At 43.7% G+C, this 24,914-nt stretch overlaps 1 protein-coding gene across 1 annotated transcript in view; it reads right to left on the bottom strand.

Annotated features, from left to right (window-relative positions):
- Nucleotides 1-24,914, bottom strand: part of LOC133624468 (coiled-coil domain-containing protein 40-like) — an 84,884-nt gene that overhangs the window by 31,412 nt on the left and 28,558 nt on the right. The window contains exons 7-10 of the mRNA XM_061988040.2: nt 18,531-18,688; nt 11,305-11,427; nt 2,720-2,841; nt 1,105-1,348 (exon numbers count right to left, since the gene is read on the bottom strand). Of these exons, the coding sequence (XP_061844024.2) occupies nt 1,105-1,348; nt 2,720-2,841; nt 11,305-11,427; nt 18,531-18,688 (647 nt within the window). The remainder of the gene's footprint in view (nt 1-1,104; nt 1,349-2,719; nt 2,842-11,304; nt 11,428-18,530; nt 18,689-24,914) is intronic.

Genomic DNA, 24,914 nt, shown 5'->3' with positions numbered 1-24,914 from the left:
CAGTTTTGTCATTTTATTCTTCCGAGGAGCAGTTTTTTCTCCGTTTTATTAAAAAATTGCTCGAGAGCGCAATTTTTAAATTTGGGGTTAGGTTTTTTTATTAGATCGCAATTTCTGCTAGTCCTGATGTGTGCGTTCAGTTTGGTGAGTTTTGAAGCGTGTTAAGGGGGTCAAAATACAGCTCAAAGAGGCAAAAGTTACTGTTTTTAGTACTTTTTTGTCTTGAAGGGGGAATTGCCAACTTCCTGTTGATTTTTGCCCAAGAATATACTATTATGAAATCTAGGTCTAAGTCAGACCTACATAAAGGTTTTTGTTTTACGTCTCTCTGACCTTCCTAGTGGGAGTTACAGGCAGTCTAGTTGTTTTTTTCCTAGGGGGCGTAAGAGCGCAATTTTGAGTTTTGGGGTTTGGTTTTTTGATAAAAGGTTTTGCCGTTTATTACTGATGTGTGTGTAAAATTTGGTGAGTTTTGAAGCATGCTATGGGGGTCAAATTACAGCGCAAAGTTGCAGAAGAATAATAATAATAAAGAATAAAACCTTACAAATTCAATAGGTCCTTGGCCCATTGCATAAGGACTCCCTGTGGGAGTCCTTATGCAATGGGCCATGCGGGCCCTAAAAATAAACCCCAGCAGACACTAAAACGCATCAACTGAATTGATTTTAATCAGTCCCATAAGGTGCTAAATAGCTAAATGTATTTTTTACCTTCCAAAATGCTAACAACACACGCAGGACGGAGGTTTTTTGCCTGTCCATCATCTGTCTTTGCAGCGTGTGCACCGATCCTGCAGCAATGTGTGGAACTGTCAGCACGTCCTACTGACCCCGTGCTAAATAAAATATTACATTGTGCTTATATAATTATTATTTATATCTTCACCTTCTCCCAGTTTGTAAGCGTTTTGATGAGCAGCATACATTTTGATCTGCTTACTTAGCGGACACAATCTACTTGGAACACGTTTAGTACTTTGTAGATCAGCTTTGCATGTGTTTTAGTACACGCAAACCTTCATTAAATAAGGTCCTATATGTTTTCCATTTAGTTGAATAATGAATTATAATTAGTGAAGCCTTCTAAGAGGCTTCAGTCTACCTTGGTGAGCTCTGCGAGGACACGCTCCGTCTCCCCCAGAGCACGGTTGTAGGTACTGTACTGGGCCTGCAGAGCTTCATGCTGAGCCTGTTTTTGATTGATCATCTTTTTAGAGACATCACAGTCCATCTGGGAACAGTTCAGCAGCATAGTCAGCGTCTCGCTCCTCTCCTGCAGCTCAGAAATGGATTTTTTGTTGCCTTCGATCTCTCTGTCCAGCACGATCACTTGATGCTCGGCTATGCTGTGAGAAACAGGTGGCCTTTATGTCAACTTTGATCAAACTTACTCACAAATTTCACAACATGGTAAACCAACAGAGGGTACAAATAATTTGGGCCCAACGAGTTTAGTCCCAAAGAGGCAGACTCAGAAATCACAAAAGAAAACAAAGTTGGTGTGTGAGACCAATCAGTATATACCCTATTTTCTAGACCATAGGGCGCACCGGATTATAGAGCGCATTAAAGGAGTCATATTATTATAAAATGTTTTCGAAATGTAAAACACTTCCTTGTGGTCTACATAACATGTGATGGTGGTTCTTTGGTCAAAATGTTGCATAAATTTGTTTTACAGATCATCTTCAAGTCGCTTTCTGACAGTCGCTTCAGGATGCGCCGTTTTGTGGGCGGTCTTATTTACGTGGCTCACCTTACATAGCGTCTTCTCCCCGTCGTCTTTGTTGTAGCGGTGTAGCGTGCAAGGACGGGAGTGGTGGAGCTAACTGTTTTAATGACATTCAGACTTTACTTCAATCAATAACGGAGCAGCATCTCCTCATCCAGAAACAAAAACACCGGAAATGAGTCCCGTGAAAAACCGTCCGACCGGAACTCTCTAATAACTAAAGTTCCTTGGGTGAATAATGTAAACTCACTACACCGGTATGTTTTAGCGCTTTCATGGCGAGTTTACTGACAGATATAAGTAAGAACTTTACACTACTTTATATTAGAAATGGCAACAGCGGAGGATGAATGTCCAATAACAAGAAGATAGAGGAAAAGAAGAAGCTTATCGACTACGGCGCAATTGTTCTGGATTTATGCAGAACCCAAATACAAATCAGCAGGTACCAGAAGGTAAGAAAAGTTGCTTTTGCATAATATTGCGAAACAAAACGCCAGATAATATGTCTTACCTTATACACACCCCATAATAATACTCCTATGTTTAATGCGCCGACAATCCTTTAAGCGGTGCGGCTTCATAGCTTACCAAAGTCGTACTAAAACATTTTGATGGATTTAGGAGCACCGTGTGTAATGTTTTACATTTTCATTGGAACATTTAAAATGTTGGTGTTGTTTACGTGAGTCACATTGCCATCATAGTTCAGCCTACACTTATCTCTTATGTGTGACTGCCATCTACTGGTCACACTTATCATTACACCATGTACCAAATAAAATAGCTTCGAGATGGGTAAGCTCATCCAAACGTATTCCTTACATTAGGCACTGTCGAGTTTTGAGGAGAAAATAATAATTTTAAGTGCGCTTCATAGTCCGGAACTTATGGTACTGTACCCTACAACAGCCTATTGTAAAATTTGCAGCATTTTTGTGGCTGTTTTGATGACAAAAGAAGCATGTTTGGAAAGCATTCTCACCGTACAGCCTCCTGAATTGTGCCAAATTCTTCATCTTGTCTCCTCATACTCAGCAGGCTGCTGTTCCACTGCTGCAGCAACTGTTTCTGTGCCATCGCCAGGGATTCCATTTGCATTTCAGCCTAAACACACATACATATTTGCAGCGTTATTCTGTCTGTCTTTGCAACCTGACCCCTGCAATAGGTTTTGTACGTTTCCTTTTATCTATCCTATGTACCATTTAGCCACGAACGGATGTTAGAAAGGTAAATAAAACCACAAAGCAAGCGGTTTCCCAACATTTTTGCACAATACTGTATATAACAAAGTAAACAGGCGTGTACAAAACACATTGCCTTCAGATACAAGTCAGATACAAATAAATACCATACAGTAACCCCACTATATAACTCCAGTTGCAGTCAGATGTTTATATTTGATGGAGAAAAATAAACTAATAAATTAATATTACATATATATATATATATATATATATATATATATATATATATATATATATATATATATATATATATATATATATATATATTCATACATATATCTATATATGTATATATTAGAGATGCGCAGTTTGCGGGCACAACCGCGGAGTCCGCGGATTATCCGCGGATCGGGCGGATGAAATTAAAAAAAATTAGATTTTATCCGCGGGTCGGGTCGGGTCGGGTCGGGCGGTTGAAATGAAAAAAAATTAGATTTTAAATAGATTCAGGCGGGTGGCAGTTAAACCAATTCGGAAATATATATACATAGTTAAATGTTGTTACCCACATACGAAAAACGAGCAGGCACCTGCTGCATATGCCACAACAGAAGAAAAAAAAAAAAGAGATGGACGGAGAAGGCCCCCGACGCCTCGCCGGGGTCCGGGACCGAGGCCCCTTCCCCCGAGAGGGCCCCACCGGGAGCCGTAGCTGAGGCGATCCGCGAGAAGGGCCCGACGCACGTCCAGGGTCACCACCGCGCCCACCGCACCGACACAACCGCCTCGTCCGCCTTCGCCGCGGCCGGCGTCACGCGCAGCAGGTAAGCAGCTTACCTGCCCGCCACCCCCGTGGCCGGGGGCTCGTAACAGGGGTCACTCCGCGCGCAGTGCGCTCACGAAAGGGGTGGGGCTCACCCTGGTTGATATAGACAGCAGGACGGTGGCCATGGAAGTCGGAACCCGCTAAGGAGTGTGTAACAACCCACCTGCCGAATCAACTAGCCCTGAAAATGGATGGCGCTGGAGCGTCGGCCCATACCCGGCCGTCGCCGGCAGCGAGACACGCTTGGAGGTGCGCTCAGCGCGGCTCCCATATGATTGCGCACTGGTGTGCGTCTGGGTCGTGACAGCGTGGCACGCGAATGTCTGTACTGCATTGGATCAGTCTCCTTTCTTTAACAGGCAAAAGCTTTTAACCTCACTAATGCCTTGCATCGTCTATATTAGATATATAACAACGGGCGGGTGCGGTTCTGATCAAATGTTACATCGGGTGGATGGCGGATGGTTGACGACTTTCTGATGCGGTTGCGGATGAAATAATTGCCTATCCGCGCATCTCTAGTATATATATATTCATACATATGTATATACATACATATATTTTCATGCATATATATGGGGATAGGTTGAGATTGGCAACACTAAATTGGCCCTAGTGTGTGGATGTGAGTGTGAATGTTGCCTGTCTATCTGTGTTGGCCCTGTGATGAGGTGGCGACTTGTCCAGGGTGTACGCCGCCTTACGCCCGATTGTAGCTGAGATAGGCTCCAGCGCCCCCCGCGACCCGAAAAGGGAATAAGCGGTAGAAAATGGATGGATGGATATATATATATATATATATATATATATATATATATATATATATATATATATATATATATATATATATACGAAACAAAAATATAAACGCAACACTTTTGTTTTTGCTCCCATTTTTCATGGGTTGAACTCAAAAATCTAAAATGTTTACTCTATACTCAAAAGACCAATTCCTCTCAAATATGGTTCACAATCTGTCTCAATCTGTGTTAGTGAGCATTTCTTCTTTGTGAAGATAATCCATCCCACCTCGCAGGTGTGGCATAGCAAGCTGCTGATTAAACAGCATGATTATTGTGCACTTAAGATGTGGCATTAAGGTTTTACTACTTACGTATAAAATACTACACGGTCTAGCTCCGGCCTATCTTGCCGATTGTATTGTACCATATGTCCCGGCAAGAAATCTGCGTTCAAAGAACTCCGGCTTATTAGTGATTCCCAGAGCCCAAAAAAAGTCTGCGGGCTATAGAGCGTTTTCTATTCGGGCTCCAGTACTATGGAATGGAGGGCATTCCATAGTACTACTGAGGTAACAGTTAGAGATGCTACCTCAGTAGAAGCATTTAAGTCCCATCTTAAAACTCATATGTATACTCTAGCCTTTAAATAGCCCCCCTTTTTTAAACCAGTTGATCTGTCGTTTCTTTTCTTTTCTCCTCTGCTACCCCCTCTCCCTTGTGGAGGGGGGGGGGGGGCACAGGTCCGGTGGCCATGGATGAAGTGCTGGCTGTCCAGAGTCGGGACCCGGGGTGGACCGCTCGCCTGGGGTGAGTTTTTCCTTGCCTTTATGTGGGCTCTGTACCGAGGATGTTGTTGTGGCTTGTGCAGCCCTTTGAGACACTTGTGATTTAGGGCTATATAAATAAACATTGATTGATTGATGATTGATTATTGCACAGATGTGACTTAGGCTGCCCACGATAAAAGGCCACTCTGAAATGTGCGGTTTTGCTTTATTGGGAGTCTGCTGGGGTCAGAAAAGCAGTCGGTATCTGGTGTGACCATCATTTGCCTCATGCAGTGCAACACATCTTCGCATAGAGTTGATCAGGTTGTTGATTGTGGCCTGTGGAATGTTGGTCCACTCCTCTTCAATGGCTGTGCGAACTTGCTGGATGTTGGCAGGAACTGGAATCCGCTGTCGTAAACGCCGATCCACACCATCCCAAACATGCTCAATGGGTGACATGTCCGGTGAGTATGCTGGCCATGTAAGAACTGGAATATTTTCAGCTTCCAGGAATGGTGTACAGATCCATGCAACATGGGGCTGTGCATTGTCATGATTCAACATAAGGTGATGGTCTCAGGTGAATGGCACAACAATGGGCCTCAAGATCTCGTCACGGTATCTTTGTGCATTCAAAATGCCATCAATAAAATGCACTTGCGTTCGTTGTCCATAACATACGCCTGGCCATACCAAAACCTTACCCCCCGCATGGGCCACTCGATTCACAACGTTGACATCAGCAAACCGCTCTCCCACACAGGCTGTCTGCCATCTGCCCTGAACAGTGAAAACCGGGATTCATCCGTTAAAAGAGAACACCTCTCCAACGTCCCAGACACCATCAAATGTGAGCATTTGCCCACTCAAGTTGGTTACGATGACGAACTGCAGTCAGGCCGAGACCCTTATGAGGACAAGCATGCAGATAAGCTTCCCCGAGACGGTTTCTCAGTTTGTGCAGAAATTATTTGGTTATGCAAACCAATTGTTGCAGCAGCTGTCTTGGCTGGTCTCAGAAGATCATGGAGGTGCACCTGTTGGATGTGGAGTTCCTGGACTGGTGTGGTTACACATGGTCTGAGGTTGTGAGGCCAGTTGGATGTACTTCCAAGCTCCCTGAAACACCTTTGGAGATGGCTTATGGTGGAGAAATGAACATTCAATGCACGGGCAACAGCTATGGTGAACATTCCTCCATCAAAACGTGAGACATCTGTGGTATTGTACTGTACTAAAGCACAATAACCCCGTGCAATAATCGTGCTGTTTAATCAACATCTTGATATGCCACACCTGTGAAGTGGGATGGATTATCTTGGCCAAGAAGAAATGATGACTAACAGATTTAGACAGATTTGTGAACAATTTTTGAAAGGAATAGGTCTTTTGTGTATATACTAAGGGTTTTAGATCTCTGAGTTCAACTCATGAAAAATGGGAGCAAAAACAAAAGTGTTGTTTATATGTTTGTTCAGTGTGTATATATATATATATATATATATATATATATATATATATATATATATATATATATATATGTATGTATATATATATATATATATATATATACAGGTAAAAGCCAGTAAATTAGAATATTTTGAAAAACTTGATTTATTTCAGTAATTGCATTCAAAAGGTGTAACTTGTACATTATATTTATTCATTGCACACAGACTGATGCATTCAAATGTTTATTTCATTTAATTTTGATGATTTGAAGTGGCAACAAATGAAAATCCAAAATTCCGTGTGTCACAAAATTAGAATATTACTTAAGGCTAATACAAAAAAGGGATTTTTAGAAATGTTGGCCAACTGAAAAGTATGAAAATGAAAAATATGAGCATGTACAATACTCAATACTTGGTTGGAGCTCCTTTTGCCTCAATTACTGCGTTAATGCGGCGTGGCATGGAGTCGATGAGTTTCTGGCACTGCTCAGGTGTTATGAGAGCCCAGGTTGCTCTGATAGTGGCCTTCAACTATTCTGCGTTTTTGGGTCTGGCATTCTGCTTCTTCCTTTTCACAATACCCCACAGATTTTCTATGGGGCTAAGATCAGGGGAGTTGGCGGGCCAATTTAGAACAGAAATACCATGGTCCGTAAACCAGGCACGGGTAGATTTTGCGCTGTGTGCAGGCGCCAAGTCCTGTTGGAACTTGAAATCTCCATCTCCATACAGCAGGTCAGCAGCAGGAAGCATGAAGTGCTCTAAAACTTGCTGATAGACGGCTGCGTTGACCCTGGATCTCAGGAAACAGAGTGGACCGACACCAGCAGATGACATGGCACCCCAAACCATCACTGATGGTGGAAACTTTACACTAGACTTCAGGCAACGTGGATCCTGTGCCTCTCCTGTCTTCCTCCAGACTCTGGGACCTCGATTTCCAAAGGAAATGCAAAATGTGCATGGTTGGGTGATGGTTTGGGGTGCCATGTCATCTGCTGGTGTCGGTCCACTCTGTTTCCTGAGATCCAGGGTCAACGCAGCCGTCTACCAGCAAGTTTTAGAGCACTTCATGCTTCCTGCTGCTGACCTGCTCTATGGAGATGGAGATTTCAAGTTCCAACAGGACTTGGCGCCTGCACACAGCGCAAAATCTACCCGTGCCTGGTTTACGGACCATGGTATTTCTGTTCTAAATTGGCCCGCCAACTCCCCTGACCTTAGCCCCATAGAAAATCTGTGGGGTATTGTGAAAAGGAAGATGCAGAATGCCAGACCCAAAAACGCAGAAGAGTTGAAGGCCACTATCAGAGCAACCTGGGCTCTCATAACACCTGAGCAGTGCCAGAAACTCATCGACTCCATGCCACGCCGCATTAACGCAGTAATTGAGGCAAAAGGAGCTCCAACCAAGTATTGAGTATTGTACATGCTCATATTTTTCATTTTCATACTTTTCAGTTGGCCAACATTTCTAAAAATCCCTTTTTTGTATTAGCCTTAAGTAATATTCTAATTTTGTGACACACGGAATTTTGGATTTTCATTTGTTGCCACTTCAAATCATCAAAATTAAATGAAATAAACATTTGAATGCATCAGTCTGTGTGCAATGAATAAATATAATGTACAAGTTACACCTTTTGAATGCAATTACTGAAATAAATCAAGTTTTTCAAAATATTCTAATTTACTGGCTTTTACCTGTGTATATATATATATATATATATATATATATATATATATATATATATATATATATATGTATATATATATATATATATATATATATATATATATATATATATATATATGTATATGTATATATATATATATATATATATATATGTATATATATATATACATATATATATATATATATATATATATATATATATATATGTACATACACACATATGTATATAATATATATAAATATACACCTATATGTATGTGTGGGAAAAAAAATCACAAGACTACTTCATCTCTACAGGCCTGTTTCATGAGGGGGTTCCCTCAATCATCAGGAGATTTCTCCTGATGATTGAGGGAACCCCCTCATGAAACAGGCCTGTAGAGATGAAGTAGTCTTGTGATTTTTTTTCCCACACATACATATATTGCGCTCTACTACGGTATCGAGCACTATTTTTTGGATAACCTTATTAAGACATATATATACACCTATATATATACACACATATATATATTTACCGTATTTTTCGGAGTATAAGTCGCACCTGCTGAAAATGCATAATAAAGAAGGAAAAAAACATATATAAGTTGCACTGGAGCCCGGCCAAACTATGAAAAAAACTGTGACTTATAGTCCGAAAAATACGGTATGTATATATATATATATATAATTTATAAAATAAATATTTAGGGATGTCCGATAATATCGGCTATCGGCCGATAAATGAGTTAAAATGTAATATCGGAAATTATCGGTATCGTTTTTTTTTATTATCGGTATCTTTTTTTTAATTTTAATTTTATTTTTTTTATTAAATCAACATAAAAAACACAAGATACATTTACAATTAGTGCACCAACCCAAAAACCCTCCCTCCCCCATTTACACTCATTCACACAAAAGGGTTGTTTCTTTCTGTTATTAATATTCTGGTTCCTACATTATATATCAATATATATCAATACAGTCTGCAAGGGATACAGTCCGTAAGCACACATGATTGTGCGTGCTGCTGGTCCACTAATAGTACTAACCTTTAACAGTTAATTTTACTAATTTTCATTAATTACTAGTTTCTATGTAACTGTTTTTATATTGTTTTACTTTCTTTTTTATTCAAGAAAATGTTTTTAATTTATTTATCTTATTATATTAGTTTTTTTTTAAAGTACCTTATCTTCACCATACCTGGTTGTCCAAATTAGGCATAATAATGTGTTAATTCCACGACTGCAGATATCGGTTATCGGTATCGGTAATTAAAGAGTTGGACAATATCGGAATATCGGATATCGGCAAAAAGCCATTATCGGACATCCCTATAAATATTCACACTTTTCAACAAACTGTGATATAAATGTATTTTCTGTATGACCACAATGGTTTTTAACATTTCCAATTCTAAATTTGCACATTTCCTAATCATACGGAGCGCAGGAAGCTGATGTTAGGTTGCCGCTATAGACATCTCTGTCTGCTAATTGTTGTGCTTTGGGCCATTTCCTATGTGGAATTACTTGCTTTTTAATATTTCAGAGAGTATGGGGTTTCGGACTGTCTGATTGTGGCGGTCCGCTCCCTGTATGATCAGTGTCAGAGCTTGGTTCGCATTGCCGGCAGTAAGTCGGACACGTTTCCGGTGAGGGTTGGACTCCGCCAAAGCTGCCCTTTGTCACCGATTCTGTTCATAACTTTTATGGACAGAATGTCTAGGCTCAGTCAAGGCGTTGAGGGGATCCAGTTTGGTGGCTGCAGGATTAGGTCTCTGCTTTTTGCAGATGATGTGGTCCTGATGGCTTCATCTGGCCAGGATCTTCAGCTCTCACTGGATCGGTTCGCAGCTGAGTGTGAAGCGACTGGGATGAGAATCAGCACCTCCAAGTCCGAGTCCATGGTTCTCGCCCGGAAAAGGGTGCAGTGCCATCTCCGGGTTGGGGAGGAGATCTTGCCCCAAGTGGAGGAGTTCAAGTACCTCAAAGTCTTGTTCACGAGTGAGGGAAGAGTGCATCGTGAGATTGACAGGCAGATCGGTGCGGCGTCTTCAGTAATGCGGACGCTGTATCGATCCATTGTGGTGAAGAAGGAGCTGAGCCGGAAGGCAAAGCTCTCAATTTACCGGTCGATCTACGTTCCCATCTTCACCTATGGTCACAAGCTTTGGGTTATGACCGAAAGGACAAGATCACGGGTACAAGCGGCTAAAATGAGTTTCCTCCGCCGGGTGGCGGGGCTCTCCCTTAGAGATAGGGTGAGAAGCTCTGTCTCGGGGGGAGCTCAAAGTAAAGCCGCTGCTCCTCCACATCGAGAGGAGCCAGATGAGGTGGTTTGGGCATCTGGTCAGGATGCCACCAGAGCGCCTCCCTAGGGAGGTGTTCAGGGCACGTCCGACCGGTAGGAGGCCACGGGGAAGACCCAGGACACGTTGGGAAGACTATGTCTCCCGGCTGGCCTGGGAACGCCTTGGGATCCCCCGGGAGGAGCTGGACGAAGTGGCTGGGGAGAGGGAAGTCTGGGCTTCCCTGCTTAGACTGCTTACCCCGCGACCCGACCTCGGATAAGCGGAAGAAGATGGATGGATGGATGGATATTTCAGTTTTTCGATTGAAACCCTTCTTTTCTTGGCCTTAAGCACTTTTAAGTTGACGTTAAATTACTTTCCCTGTACTGTTTTGATTAAGACAAATTGGGATAGTCCTCAACAAACAAATTATCTACATCTCTATCATCAATTCAACCAAATGAGTTGTCATATTAGGATTTTGTCATGTAGTTAAGATACATCGTAAGACTGCAGGTGAAACAAAAATAAAGATAAACAATGTGTGTGATTTGTGACATGTCCAGTTTGACAGAGGAACACATGTAGGTACTGTATGTTGTGCAGTAGATACCTCAGATAAAGCCTCTTGAGTAGCATGTGTTGTCTCTGCCTGGGCGTTGGTCTGAGCTTCATATACATCCATCAATTGTGTCAGTCTCTCCAATTCTTTCGTAAGGCGCTCCACATACATATCCTGTTGGCAGAGCAGGGTTTTTACAAAATGTACTCAACATTTGTTGTGTAGGTACAGCGGAAACCCGGAATCACCAGTTTCATAGGCACATGACTTGAAGTCAAGAGGGGCCCCAGCAGGCAGAAGACATCGAAACAATGTTGAGAACTTGAAACTCAAACACAACGTTGAAACAACATGCTTTTGCTGATGTCTATTTACTGTCAGGTTCTGACATTGATTTGACCATCAAATGTTGGTCATTTCTCGACCAATATTCTGCAACACAAAGCCAATGTTAAAACAAAAACTATGAATGCTAAACAGTGAATACCCCCCAGCCAGACCAAGGTTAGGAGGATAATCTGCCAAACGGACGACGGCATAAGACGGGATCGCATTATACCAGTTTTAAAATCACATGCATTGGCTTTCTGTGTGTTTCAAGGTAGATTCTATGGTCCTTCTTATGGTTTATAAATTATTGTGTTGTATTGGGCCTTCTTATCTTTCAGATTTGCTCCTACCCTACAACCCTTGCGGACTCTGATATCCTCTAACACTCGTCTCCTATGTATTTTAAAAGTCAGGACACAAATTCACGTTATGGCATCTTACCACTATTATGGCCACAACAGCTTGCCGGAAGACCTCAGCGCTGCAGAGAACGTTCATGTTTTTAAGAGCAAGCTTAAGACCTACCTTTTTGATTTGGCCTTTACTTAATATTTATTAATTTCATTGAAGCCATTTGTGCTTTACTTTTTATTCTTATCATTTATGCTAGGTTTTGTTTAGTTCTATTTATTTATTACATATCTATATACGTAAATGTTTTTCACAATATGTTTTACTTGCGATTTATCCTTTATACTTAATCATGGGTTTTTCTTTTACAAAGAAAAGGCTTGAGTAGTGTTACTGGATCCTATGAGACCCCACCTAAAGCTATTGAAGAACGTCCCAGATCGGCATATGGTTAAGTTCATCATGGAAATGCTGATAAACCCTAGCTTCACCCTACAGACCAGTGACGGACAACGCAGCAGGCCCAGGAGGCTGAGGAATGGGGTCCGTCCGTGCACCCATGTTGCTCAACATGTACACCTATGATTCACCGGAGGTAACATCCCGTAAATATGGCTACACTGGCCATCATGATGCGTCAACCAACATGGTATGCGATGGAGGATGGCCTAAATCAGGACATGGCATTCCAGCAGCCAACCTGCGCAAGTGGCGCCAACAGCTCAGCATTGGAAAAACAGGGTCAGCAGCTTACCACCTCAATTACAGCAAAGCAAAAAGGAAACTGGATGTATTTGTCAACAACAAGCACCTGGAATTCCAACCAGCCCCGCGGTACTTTGGTGTACGCATGGATAGGTCACTCTCCTTCAAACAACACCCAGAATTTCATTAAGGGTCTCATTAATCCAACATCTCGCCGGAACGAGCTGGGGTGCATCCACCAAGGTTCACCGAATCTCCACGCAAGCCCTGGCCTTCCTCCACAGCTGGATACTGTGCCCAGCCTTGTGCAAAAGCCCGGTAGGTTGACATTGCCAAAAACGCTCTTCAGATCATAAGTGGCTGCCTAAAGCCCACCCTCAGCTCCGCCTTCCAGTTTCAGGGAATTTCCCTAGCTGATGTTCGACAAGAAACTGCTACTCTTGCCCTAGCAGTAAAATCCCGGAGACATGACTGGCATATGCTGCGTAACACCACCACAACAGTGCTGCTTCTAAAAAGACTCAAGTCCTACCATTCATACAACAGGGCGGCACAAAAGCTGCTCAGGTCCATCTCTGAAGACCTGTCTACGGAGGCATGGCTGGCGGAACCCTGAAAACAGGAGTGGTAGTCTGCCGGGCCCACACGCATCCTTGACCCGGGAGCCGGCATTAAAGGAGAGGAACTGCTTTGCTGAACCGCCTGAGAAAAAGGGTTGGCTATGTTTTTTCTGCTTAATCTATGAGTAATTAAGGCCTGGCGAATGGAGCATCATGTGAGTGTGGGCAGTGTGGGCAGCCGGATGAGACCGCTGACCACGCAATCATCACCTATGCCCTTTAAAAACCACCCTCGGAGGCTCGCCTCTTCAATGTGGAACCTGAGACGAGGGCGAGGTTATACGCTACTGAGCTGGACATTTGATAATGACACACAAAAGAGATGGTTCTTACGATACATTGTTAATTATTTTTACTTTCCAATGTTCCTCGGAAAGAGCTCTCTGCGTCAGGGATTATATCGGCCATGGCTTTGGGTGTGTTTTGTGTCAGCATCCTATTGGCCGTGGTCTAAGGGCCTCCTGGCGCAGACGGCTTTTGTGATAGTGTTTATTCCACTGGCTCATCTGTAGTCAGCCATGCATGATTGTATGCATGTGTGTTTTTGTGTCACTTGATGATGGGGCAAGTCGGTCATCAGGGCATTGTTTTCAAAACTGTAAAGCACTTTGTGTTGTATTTATTTTATGCATGAAAGAATAAAAATATACTCCAAATTAGATTAGATTTAATTTAACTACGACATTGGATGCGGCAAGACAAAAGATGTTACTAAAACGAATGTGGCCTAAAGATTCACCAAGGCAGTCTAAGTGCAAAGAGTAACTACAGCAATGCAAAGCACTTGTTATGACTCATAGAGCCATCTATGAGTTTATTAGCATTCCTTGTCAGTCGGCGGCAGACACGGGCCAGGTGGCAAACTGGCAAATAAAAACAGAATACAATGATTTTCAAATCCTTTTCAACTTATATTCAATTGAATAGACAAGATATTTAATGTTCGAATTGAGATTTTTTTTTTTTTTGTAAAAAATCATTAACTTAGAATATACTGGCAGCAACACATGCCAAAAAAGTTGGCACAGGGGCATTTTTACCACTGTGTTACATGGCCTTTCCTTTTAACAACACTCAGTAAATGTTTGGGAACTGAGGAGACCAATTTTTTAAGCTTTTCAGGTGCAATTCTTTCCCATTCTTGCTTGATGTACAGCTTAAGTTGTTCAACAGTTCGGGGTCTCCGTTGTTGTATTTTAGGCTTCATAATGGGCCGCACATTTTCAATGGGATACAGGTCTGGACTACAGGCAGGCCAGTCTAGTACCCGCACTCTTTTACTATGAAGCCACGCTGTTGTAACACAAGCCAAATGTGGCTTGGCATTGTCTTGCTGAAATAAGCAGGGGCGTCTATGATAACGTTGCTTGGATGGCAACATATGTTGTTCCAAAACCTGTATGTACCTTTCAGCATTATTGGTGCCTTCACAGATGTGTAAGTTACCCATGCCTTGGGCACTAATACACCTCCATACCATCACAGATGCTGGCTTTTGAACTCTGCGCCTAGAACAATCCGGATGGTTCTTTTCCTCTTTGTTTGTCCACAGTTTCCAAAAACAATTTGAAATGTGAACTTGTCAGCCCACAGAACACTTTTCCACTTTGCATCAGTCTATCTCAGATGAGCCAAAGCCGGCTGCGTTTCTGGGTGTTGTTGATAAATGGCTTTTGCTTTGCATAGGATTTGCAAATCATTGTATTCTATTTTTATTTACACAACATGCCAACTTCACTGGTTTTGTACTTATTTGGATATTAAGCCAAGCTCTCAGACAGAGGGGCGGGGGCTCCTCCCCCTCTGCTTCAAGCTATGAGAAAACACAAATAAGGTAGGATAAATGTATTATTTTCATCTAATCATGGCATGTGCATAATAACATGATGTGTGGCATGAAGTGACATAAATGCTGCTAAAATCAGCATTTTTACGCAGGTCTAGAAAAAAAATAGCGGGTACGACTTTAAGTTATATATTCAAATAGTGTACATTTTCAAAAGATAAATAATGAAACTTTTGGAGAGGTCGAGGCGTAGTTTCATTTGCAATCTGGTAAACGCTTACACAAGTCAGCATCTTGTAGACCAATGGCGTCAAAGTCATTTTCATCGTGGGCCACATCGCAGATACCAAAGCCCTTGGAGGGCCGCTTCACGATAATATTACAGTTTCCTTTTTTTTTTTTTTTAAATCATTATCGTTGTTTACCAACAAACTAATAAAGGCAAGAAATACAGTAGGAACGGGATTCAGAGGGCACTATTTGGTTTACCTGACACATGAAACGTGACAAATTGCGGGAGTGCACTTTCCATTTCGGCCGCCATTCCAACTTTGACCACAGCGTCAGTTGTTATGTAGAGTGGCGCTTTCCCACCATTTTCAGCAGACGGCACAGCAAAATGATTAACCCCTCCTCTTCCTCTCGTGCGAGATCCACCCAGGAATGAGGCCGTATAAATCCCTTTCCTACTGTGGCTTGTTGCGTCAAATGATATTGAGTTACGAGCTGCATTTGGATGCCTTCATGCTTTTTTTTTTTTCTGTCAAAATTTAGATACATTAATCAATAAAGATGAAATAAAGTTGATGCACATTCTTTCCAGGCAATCTCGGGCCACAAAGAATAATAGGGCGGGCCTGACAATTTATTGTAGACGGACTTAAAATACAGTTATGAAAGTGACTGTGGAGCAAAATGTACACCAAAGTGTATCCAATACATACAGTAACGTTCAAAATTTTACATACACTTGTAAAGAACATAATGTCATGGCCGTCTTGAGTTTCCAATCATTTCTACAACTCTTATTTGTTTGTGATAGAGTGATTGGAGCACATACTTGTTGGTCACAAAAAATACATTCATGAAGTTTGGTTCTTTTATGAATTTATTATGGGTCTACTGAAAATGTGAGCAAATCTGCTGGGTCAAAAGTATACATACAGCAATGTTAATATTTGCTTACATGTCCCTTGGCAAGTTTCACTGCAATAAGGCGCTTTTGGTAGCCATCCACTAGCTTCTGGCAAGCTTCTGGTTGAATTTTTGACCACAGAACTTTCCTCCAGAAGGTCTTATCTGTGTCCATGTGATGTCAGATGAAACAAAAAATTACTTATTTGGCCACAATACCCAGCAATATGTTTGGAGGAGAAAAGGTGAGGCCTTTAATCCCAGGAACACCATGCCTGGTGGTGGTAGTATCATGCTCTGGGCCTGTTTTGCTGCCAATGGAACTGGTGCTTTACAGAGAGTAAATGGGACAATGAAAAAGGAGGATTACCTCCAAATTCTTCAGGACAACCTAAAATCATCAGCCCGGAGGTTGGGTCTTGGGCGCAGTTGGGTGTTCCAACAGGACAATGACCCCAAACACACATCAAAAGTGGTAAAGGAATGGCTAAATCAGGCTAGAATTAAGGTTTTAGAATGGCCTTCCCAAAGTCCTGACTTAAACTAGTGGACAATGCTGAAGAAACAAGTTTATGTCAGAAAACCAACAAATGTAGCTGAACTGCACCAATTTTGTCAAGAGTGATGAAAAAATCAACCAGAAGCTTGTGGATGGCTACCAAAAGTGCCTTATTGCAGTGAAACTTGCCAAGGGACATGTAAGCAAATATTAACATTGCTGTATGTATACCGTATTTTCCGCACTATTAGCCGCACCTAAAAACCACAAATTTACTCAAAAGCTGACAGTGCGGTTTATAACCCGGTGCGCTTTATATATGGATTAATATTAAGATTCATTTTCATAAAGTTTAGGTCTCGCAACTACGGTAAACAGCCGCCATCTTTTTTCCCCGTAGAAGAGGAAGTGCTTCTTCTTCTACGCAAGCAACCGCCAAGGTAAGCACCCGCCCCCATACAACAGGAAGCGCTTCTTTTTCTACTGTAAGCAACCACCCGCCCGCGTAGAAGAAGAAGCGTGCGGATATTACGTTTCATTTCCTTTGTGTGTTTACATCTGTAAAGACCACAAAATGGCTCCTACTAAGCGACAGGTTTCCGGTTCATGAAAAGACGCAATCTCTCCATCCGCACACGGACTACTATTTCACAGCAACTGCCTAAAGACTTTCAAGAAAAGCTGGCTACTTTCCGTGCATATTGTAAAAACAAGATAGCTGGAAAAAAAGATCCGGCCAGAGAACATTATCAACATGGACGAGGTTCCACTGACTTTTGATATTCCTGTGAACCGCACTGTGGATACAACGGGAGCACGTACGGTGAATATTCGCACCACAGGGAATGAGAAGTCATCCTTCACTGTGGTTCTAGCTTGCCATGCTAATGGCCAGAAACTTCCACCCATGGTGATATTCAAAAGGAAGACCTTGCCAAAAGAGACCTTTCCAGCCGGCGTCATCATAAAAGCTAACTCGAAGGGATGGATGGATGAAGAAAAGATGAGCGAGTGGTTAAGGTAAGTTTACGCGAAGAGGCCGGGTGGCTTTTTTCACGCAGCTCCGTCCATGTTGATATACGACTCCATGCGCGCCCACATCACGCTGGTTTTTAATATATTATTAAAGTTTGACTGACCTATCTGACTGTTTTTTTGACATTCCTTTAGCGCAGTTAGATGCGGCTTATAACACGGGGCGGCTTATATGTGGACAAAGTTTTGAAATATGCCGTTCATTGAAGGCGCGGCTTATAACCCAGGGCGCCTTATGGTGCGGAAAATACGGTACTTTTGACCCAGCAGATTTGCTCACATTTTCAGTAGACCCATAATAAATTCATAAAAGAACCAAACTTCATGAATTTTTTTTGTGACCAACAAGTATGTGCTCCAATCACTCTATCACAAAAAAATAAGAGTTGTAGATTTTTTTGGAAACTCAAGACAGCCATGACATTATGTTCTTTACAAGTATATGTCAACTTTTGACCGTGGCTGTATCTTGACCACAAGAAACCATTTTTAAATGTAGATTATAATATTCATAGGTCCCAATCAAAATAAAGTAAATATAATTTAAAAAAATGTTTAAGGAGCTTTGCGAGAGTCTTCTGCATCTCGGATTTTGCCTCCGTCAAATGTCTCAATGAATGTTTTATTGTTTGTTTTATTGTTCTATCTCTGGGCTTCTGCGGTAGCGTCTTGCTGCTGGAGGAAGTAATCCAGAGGATGATTTTCTGTCGCATCTTAGTGTCCATGATTGACACTTTAGCTGCTTCTGCTTGGACATACACATTGTGAAACTCACATTTCAATGGATTCAAGAATGGATTGAGTTCGGAAAGCCCACCTGCTTGAGTTTCTGATCTTCAGCCTGGGACTTCTTGATTCCTACTTTGCGTGTTGCGCTCTTGGTGGCTTTAACATTGGAATGCAGGTCTGCAGTGACAGCTTGTGTGAAGATGACGTGCAACCGCAGTTTGTCTAGTTCTGCCTGGAGCTTGGAAACTGTACAACAAAAACACAGAAATAAAAGCCTATGATAATGAGGGTGGTTACCCGATGCGGATATACACTATATTGTCAAAAGTATTTGGCCACCCATCTAAATGATGAGAATCAGGTGTCCTAATCACTTGGCCCGAGCACAGGTGTATAAAATCAAGCACTTAGGCATGGAGACTGATACTACAAACATTTGTGAAAGAATGGGCTGCTCTCAGGAGCTCAGTGACTGTGCACCAGTGCACAAAGCAAGGTCCATAAAGACATGGATGACAGAGTCTAGTGTGGATGCACAGAGTCCTGACCTGAACCCGATAGAACACCTTTGGGATGACTTAGAACGGCGACTGAGAGCCAGGCCTTCTCGACCAACATCAGTGTGTCACCTCACCAATGGTGCAGAGTCCTGACGTGAACCCGATAGAACACCTTTGGGATGAATTAGAACGGAGACTGAGAGCCAGGCCTTCTCGACCAACATCAGTGTGTGACCTCACCAATGGTGCACAGAGTCCTGACGTGAACCCGATAGAACACCTTTGGGATGAATTAGAACGGAGACTGAGAGCCAGGCCTTCTCGACCAACATCAGTGTGTGACCTCACCAATGGGCTTTTGAAAGAATGGTGGAAAATTCCTATAAACGTACTCCGCAACCTTGTGGATAGCCTTCCCAGAAGCGTTGAAGCTGTAATAGCTGCAAAAGGTGGACCGACATCATATTGAACCCTATGGGTTAGGAATGGGATGGCACTTCAAGTTCATATGTGAGTGAAGGCAGGTGGCCAAATACTTTTGGCAGTATATTTTTTTTACATTACGTGGGTAACATTTGACCTCGGTAACTTTATCAATCTTGTGTAGAAATAGCAATATATGGTCATGGTACCTAAGCTCGTCAACACACTATTTGACACATGGATTCTCCCATGTGTTTAGTGATAAAAGGTGTGCAACTGGATTGGTTCGCAGCCGAGTGTGAAGCGACTGGGATGGGAATCAGCACCTCCAAGTCCGAGTCCATGGTTCTCTCCCGGAAAAGGGTGGAGTGCCATCTCCGTGTTGGGGAGGAGATCTTGCCCCAAGTGGAGGAGTTCAAGTACCTCGGAGTCTTGTTCACGAGTGGGGGAAGAGTGGATCGTGAGATCGACAGGCGGATCGGTGAGGCGTCTTCAGTAATGCGGACGCTGTATCGATCCGTTGTGGTGAAGAAGGAGCTGAGCCGGAAGGCAAAGCTCTCGATTTACCGGTCGATCTACGTTCCCATCCTCACCTATGGTCATGAGCTTTGGGTGATGACCGAAAGGACAAGATCACGGGTACAAGCGGCCGAAATGCGTTTCCTCCGCCGAGTGGCGGGGCTCTCCCTTAGAGATAGGGTGAGAAGCTCTGTCATTCGGGGGGAGCTCAAAGTAAAGCCGCTGCTCCTCCACATCGAGAGGAGCCAGATGAGGTGGTTCGGGCATCTGGTCAGGATGCGACCCGAACGCCTCCCTAGGAAGGTGTTTCGGGCACGTCCGACCGGTAGGAGGCCACGGGGAAGACCCAGGACACGCTGGGAAGACTATCTCTCCCGGCTGGCCTGGGAACGCCTCGGGATCCCCCGGGAGGAGCTGGATGAGGTGGCTGGGGAGAGGGAAGTCTGGGCATCCCTGCTTAAGCTGCTGCCCCCGCGACCCGACCTCGGATAAGCGGAAGAAGATGGATGGATGGATGGATGTGCAACTGTGCAGATTCTGGATGCACAGCATCGATCTGTCACCTTAATCCAGAAACAGTTGCTGCAGCGGTGGAACAGCAGCCTGCTCAGTATAGGAGGCAAGATGAAGAATTTGGCACAGATGTCAGCAAATTCAGCGCCTTAATCCAATATGCCCACTTTGGGTGGAGCAACCCCTTAATCTGGCATTCTGTGTATTCTCCCGTCGATTTACGTACTTTTACTCATTCCGAGACTGTAGTAAATCCAGGTTTCCAGGAAGGTGAAACATAATATTGCACTTAAAGTTTGAACGCAGTGTCCGAGTAATGTCCCGATACCAATATTTTGGTACCGGTACCAAATGTATGAGTGTGCATGGTGTGTTGCACAAAGACAAATTAGAGACATAAACACCTGATGCTGCACTTTTGCGTTTGACAATGAATGGAATTGCTTCTTACACCAAGGCAGTCAGCATGAATTCACCTATTTCTATTTGTATGTATTGTTCGTCATTTCGCGGTGCTGTTACTTTGTGATTTTGTCATGTATAAACTGTAAACAACGCAATTTAATATGTTTGCTGCAAGATTTAGATTCAATATTTAGGTATAGATTTAACATTAGCCGCTCACATTGAGATTTTGTCATGATCTGTGGTCCGGATCATGTTTTGTATTTTCTGTTAGTTTTGGACTCCTTTTAGTTCCTGTTTGTGAACCTCTGAGTTTGTTTCTGCTCCAAGGCTAGCACCCCTTCCTGCTCCAAGGCTAGCACCCGAACTTGCTCCAAGGCTAGCACCCGAACTTGCTCCAAGGATAGCACCCCTTCCTGCTCCAAGGCTAGCACCCGAACTTGCTCCAAGGCTAGCACCCGAACTTGCTCCAAGGCTAGCACCCGAACTTGCTCCAAGGATAGCACCCCTTCCTGCTCCAAGGATAGCACCCATTCCTGCTCCAAGGCTAGCACCTGAACTTGCTCCAAGGCTAGCACCCCTTCCTGCTCCAAGGCTAGCACCCCTTCCTGCTCCAAGGCTAGCACCCCTTCCTGCTCCAAGGCTAGCACCCCTTCCTGCTCCAAGGCTAGCACTCCTTCCTGCTCCAAGGCTAGCACCCGAACTTGCTCCAAGGCTAGCACCCGAACTTGCTCCAACGCTAGCACCCGAACTTGCTCCAATGCTAGCACCCCTTCCTGCTCCAAGGCTAGCACCCGAACTTGCTCCAAGGCTAGCACCCAAACTTGCAACATGGTTAGCACCCGAACTTGCTCCAAGGCTGGCACCCGAACTTGCACCATGGCTAGCATCCGAACCTATACCACGGCTAGCACCAGTTGCTGCACCATGGCTAGCACCAGTTGCTGCACCACGGCTAGCACCAGTTGCTGCTCCAAGGCTAGCTCCTGCTCCAAAGCTAGCACCAGTCGCGGCTCCAAGGCTAGCACCAGTAGCTGCTCCAAGGCTAGCACCAGTAGCTGCACCACGGCTAGCACCAGTAGCTGCACTACGGCTAGCACCCGAACCTGCACCACGGCAAGCACCAGCTGCTGCTTCCACGCCTGCCTTGCCGACGTCTGCTGCTTCCACGCCTGCCTCGCCGACGTCTGCTGCTTCCACGCCTGCCTCGCCAACGTCTGCTGCTTCGCGCCTGCCCTGCCGACGTCTGCTGCTTCCACGCCTGCCCCGACGACGTCTGCTGCTTCCAAGCCTGCCCAGACAACGTCTGCTGCTTCCACGCCTGCCTCGTCGACGTCTGCTGCTTCCACGCCTGCCTCGCCGACGACGTGCCTGCCTCCTCGTCTCTGGACGGTTCATGGACGCCTTTGGCGCCAACAGCAGCGACGCCCAAGACTTGGGGGAAGGACTCAAAGACTGCTGAGGTTCTGGCGTAACTCCTGCCCCCCTCCCTGTCGGCCACGGATCTGGCCGTTCCCTGGTCGCCCGCCTCGCCAAGTGCAGCGGAGTTCAACGCGTCACCGCCACCTGACTCTCCCTCGCTGGTTGCGGGGACGCTTGGTCTGGCGACCCACCGCCAAGTCCCCCCTCCGCCCTCCCATGACTCTTGATCTTGCCTTGTTTTGTTGGACATCTGGAATCTGTCCTTGAGGAGGGGCTACTGTCATGATCTGTGGTCCGGATCATGTTTTGTATTTTCTGTTAGTTTTGGACTCCTTCAGTTCCTGTGTGTGCACCTCTGAGTTTGTTTTGGTTGCCATGGGTTGGACCGCTCGCCTGTGCATCGGTTGGGGACATCTCTGCGCTGCTGACCCGTCTCCGCTCGAGATGGTCTCCTGCTGACCCCACTATGGACTGGACTCTCACTATTATATTAGATCTACTATGGACTGGACTTTCACAATATTATGTCAGACCCACTCGACGTCCATTGCATCCGGTCTCCCCTAGATGGGTGCGGGGGAGGTTACCCACATTTGCGGTCCTCTCCAAGGTTTCTCATAGTCATTCACATCGACGTCCCATTGGGGTTGTGAGTTTTTCCTTGCCCTTATGTGGGCTCTGTACCGCGGATGTCGTTGTGGCTTGTGCAGCCTTTTGAGACACTTGTAATTTAGGGCTATATAAATAAACATTGATTGATTGATTGATGGCTGCTCATTGTGTTCACCTGTCTCTGATTAGTGTTTGCCCGCTCACCTGCTTCCCGAGCACTAATCAGAGGCATTATTTAAGCCTGCCTTTGCCGGTCAGTCGGCCTGGCGTCACTGTTTGCTTCATGCAACCTGTGAAAGTTTTGCTTGTCTTCTAGCCAATGCTAAGTGGTATCATTGTCTTCGTGAGTATTACTTGTCTCAAGTCCATGCTAAGTGATAGCGATAGCTCCAAGTGCGATCAGCACGTAGTGCCTTCGGCTTGTTTTCCGTTTTTTTTTTTGAGAATTAAATCATGTTTTTACCTGCATGCCATGTCCGGAGTGGTCCGTCTGCATTTCGGGAGAACAAACCCTGCAGTAAGCCGAGAAAACCCCGTCGTGACAGATTTATATTTAAGATTTATATTTGACATTTAGTTTTAGAGTCAACATTTTTGGATTTAGATTTAACATTTAGATTTCGATCAGTGACGTGCAGTCACTAGAGGCAGGTGAGGCGGGGCCTCACCTGCCATCATGGAAAGAAAAAAATGTAAAAAGAAAAAAAAATATTAAATTGTTATATGTATCCAGTGATTATACTATAAAGTTATTTTCCATTTAACTTCACCAGTTTTAGATTATTTTTATTCAAAATCGCTGAATTTTCACATTTGCCGTTCAAATACTGAGAAGAGACGGTGCGGTGAACAGCAGCCAGTTGAGGCACGTCACTCAGTGCCGCAACATGGATTGCGCAATGACTCGGCTAACTGCTGGCCTGCTGTGCAGTGAGACTGTATTGCTATATGAACTATATTATACATTTCCATAGTTTAGTTAGCTGAGGTATATAATGTACAGTGTATTTTGTCAACAACTGTATGTGTGTAAAGTATTTCTTGTGCTGAGCAATCATAAAACGGCTGCAAAAGACGCACTGGCTGAGGCTCGCCTCCTGCACCCCCGCCGTAGAATTGTTATATCAACTAAAGCCCACACTTAAACTTTCCACGTGCAAGATTGAATCTATTTAAAAAAAATATTTCATAAGAAGCCAAAAAGTGCAAAAACAATAATGTTGGTGTTGGAGGAGTTGTGAATGACTGCAGGGACACAACATTAGATACACCTGCAGACTGCAGGTGTACTTAATTCACAACTCCTCCAACACGAACATTATTGTTTTTGCACTTTTTGGCTTCTTATTAAATAACTTTTGTAACCTATTTTCATGGGCTTTCCTCTTTGTGATGTTAAGTTCCTGGTATGCGCTGTTACACAGTATATGCCTTGAGCTCTTATTTTTAAGGCGCTAAGAGCGGAAGTGATGTCACGTTGCGGAGGTTTTTGAAAGAAGGTAAATAAAGTGGTCCTCGTGTAAACTGGAGCCTCTGTGTTTGTTATTTTGTAGTTTCATAGAGTATAGGCGACATTTATAAACCCTCGGTTACACTTTTTTAAATAGATTCAATCTTGCACGTGAAAAGTTTAAGTGAGGGCTTTAGTTGCGGCGCATGGACTTAATTTCTAAATAAAGGTAAGACCATAATAACGTTTTTTTTTATTAAATGTGGTTTTTTGTGTGCTACAGTTTGTATGTGTAAAGTTAAAGTTAAGTTAAAGTACCAATGATTGTCACACACACACTAGGTGTAATGAAATGTGTCCTCTGCATTTGACCCATCCCCTGGTTCACCCCCTGGGAGGTGAGGGGAGCAGTGGGCAGCAGCGGCACCGCGCCTGGGAATCATTTTTGGTGATTTAACCCCCAATTCCAACCCTTGATGCTGAGTGCCAAGCAGGGAAGAATGCTGGTATGAGCTTTTAAACATAACCCGTTAACTGCTGCCAATCAAATGGTGAATAAGATACTCTTTAGGGTTCATATGTTTGTAAATCTGACTGTGATGAAGTCAGTGCCACACCAGCCATCAAC

The sequence above is a fragment of the Nerophis lumbriciformis genome, linkage group LG27 (genome assembly GCF_033978685.3).
Source record: "Nerophis lumbriciformis linkage group LG27, RoL_Nlum_v2.1, whole genome shotgun sequence".
Taxonomy (NCBI): Eukaryota; Metazoa; Chordata; class Actinopteri; order Syngnathiformes; family Syngnathidae; genus Nerophis; species Nerophis lumbriciformis.
Note: the sequence above shows the minus strand (reverse complement) of the source record. Positions and strands in the feature narration are given on the sequence as shown.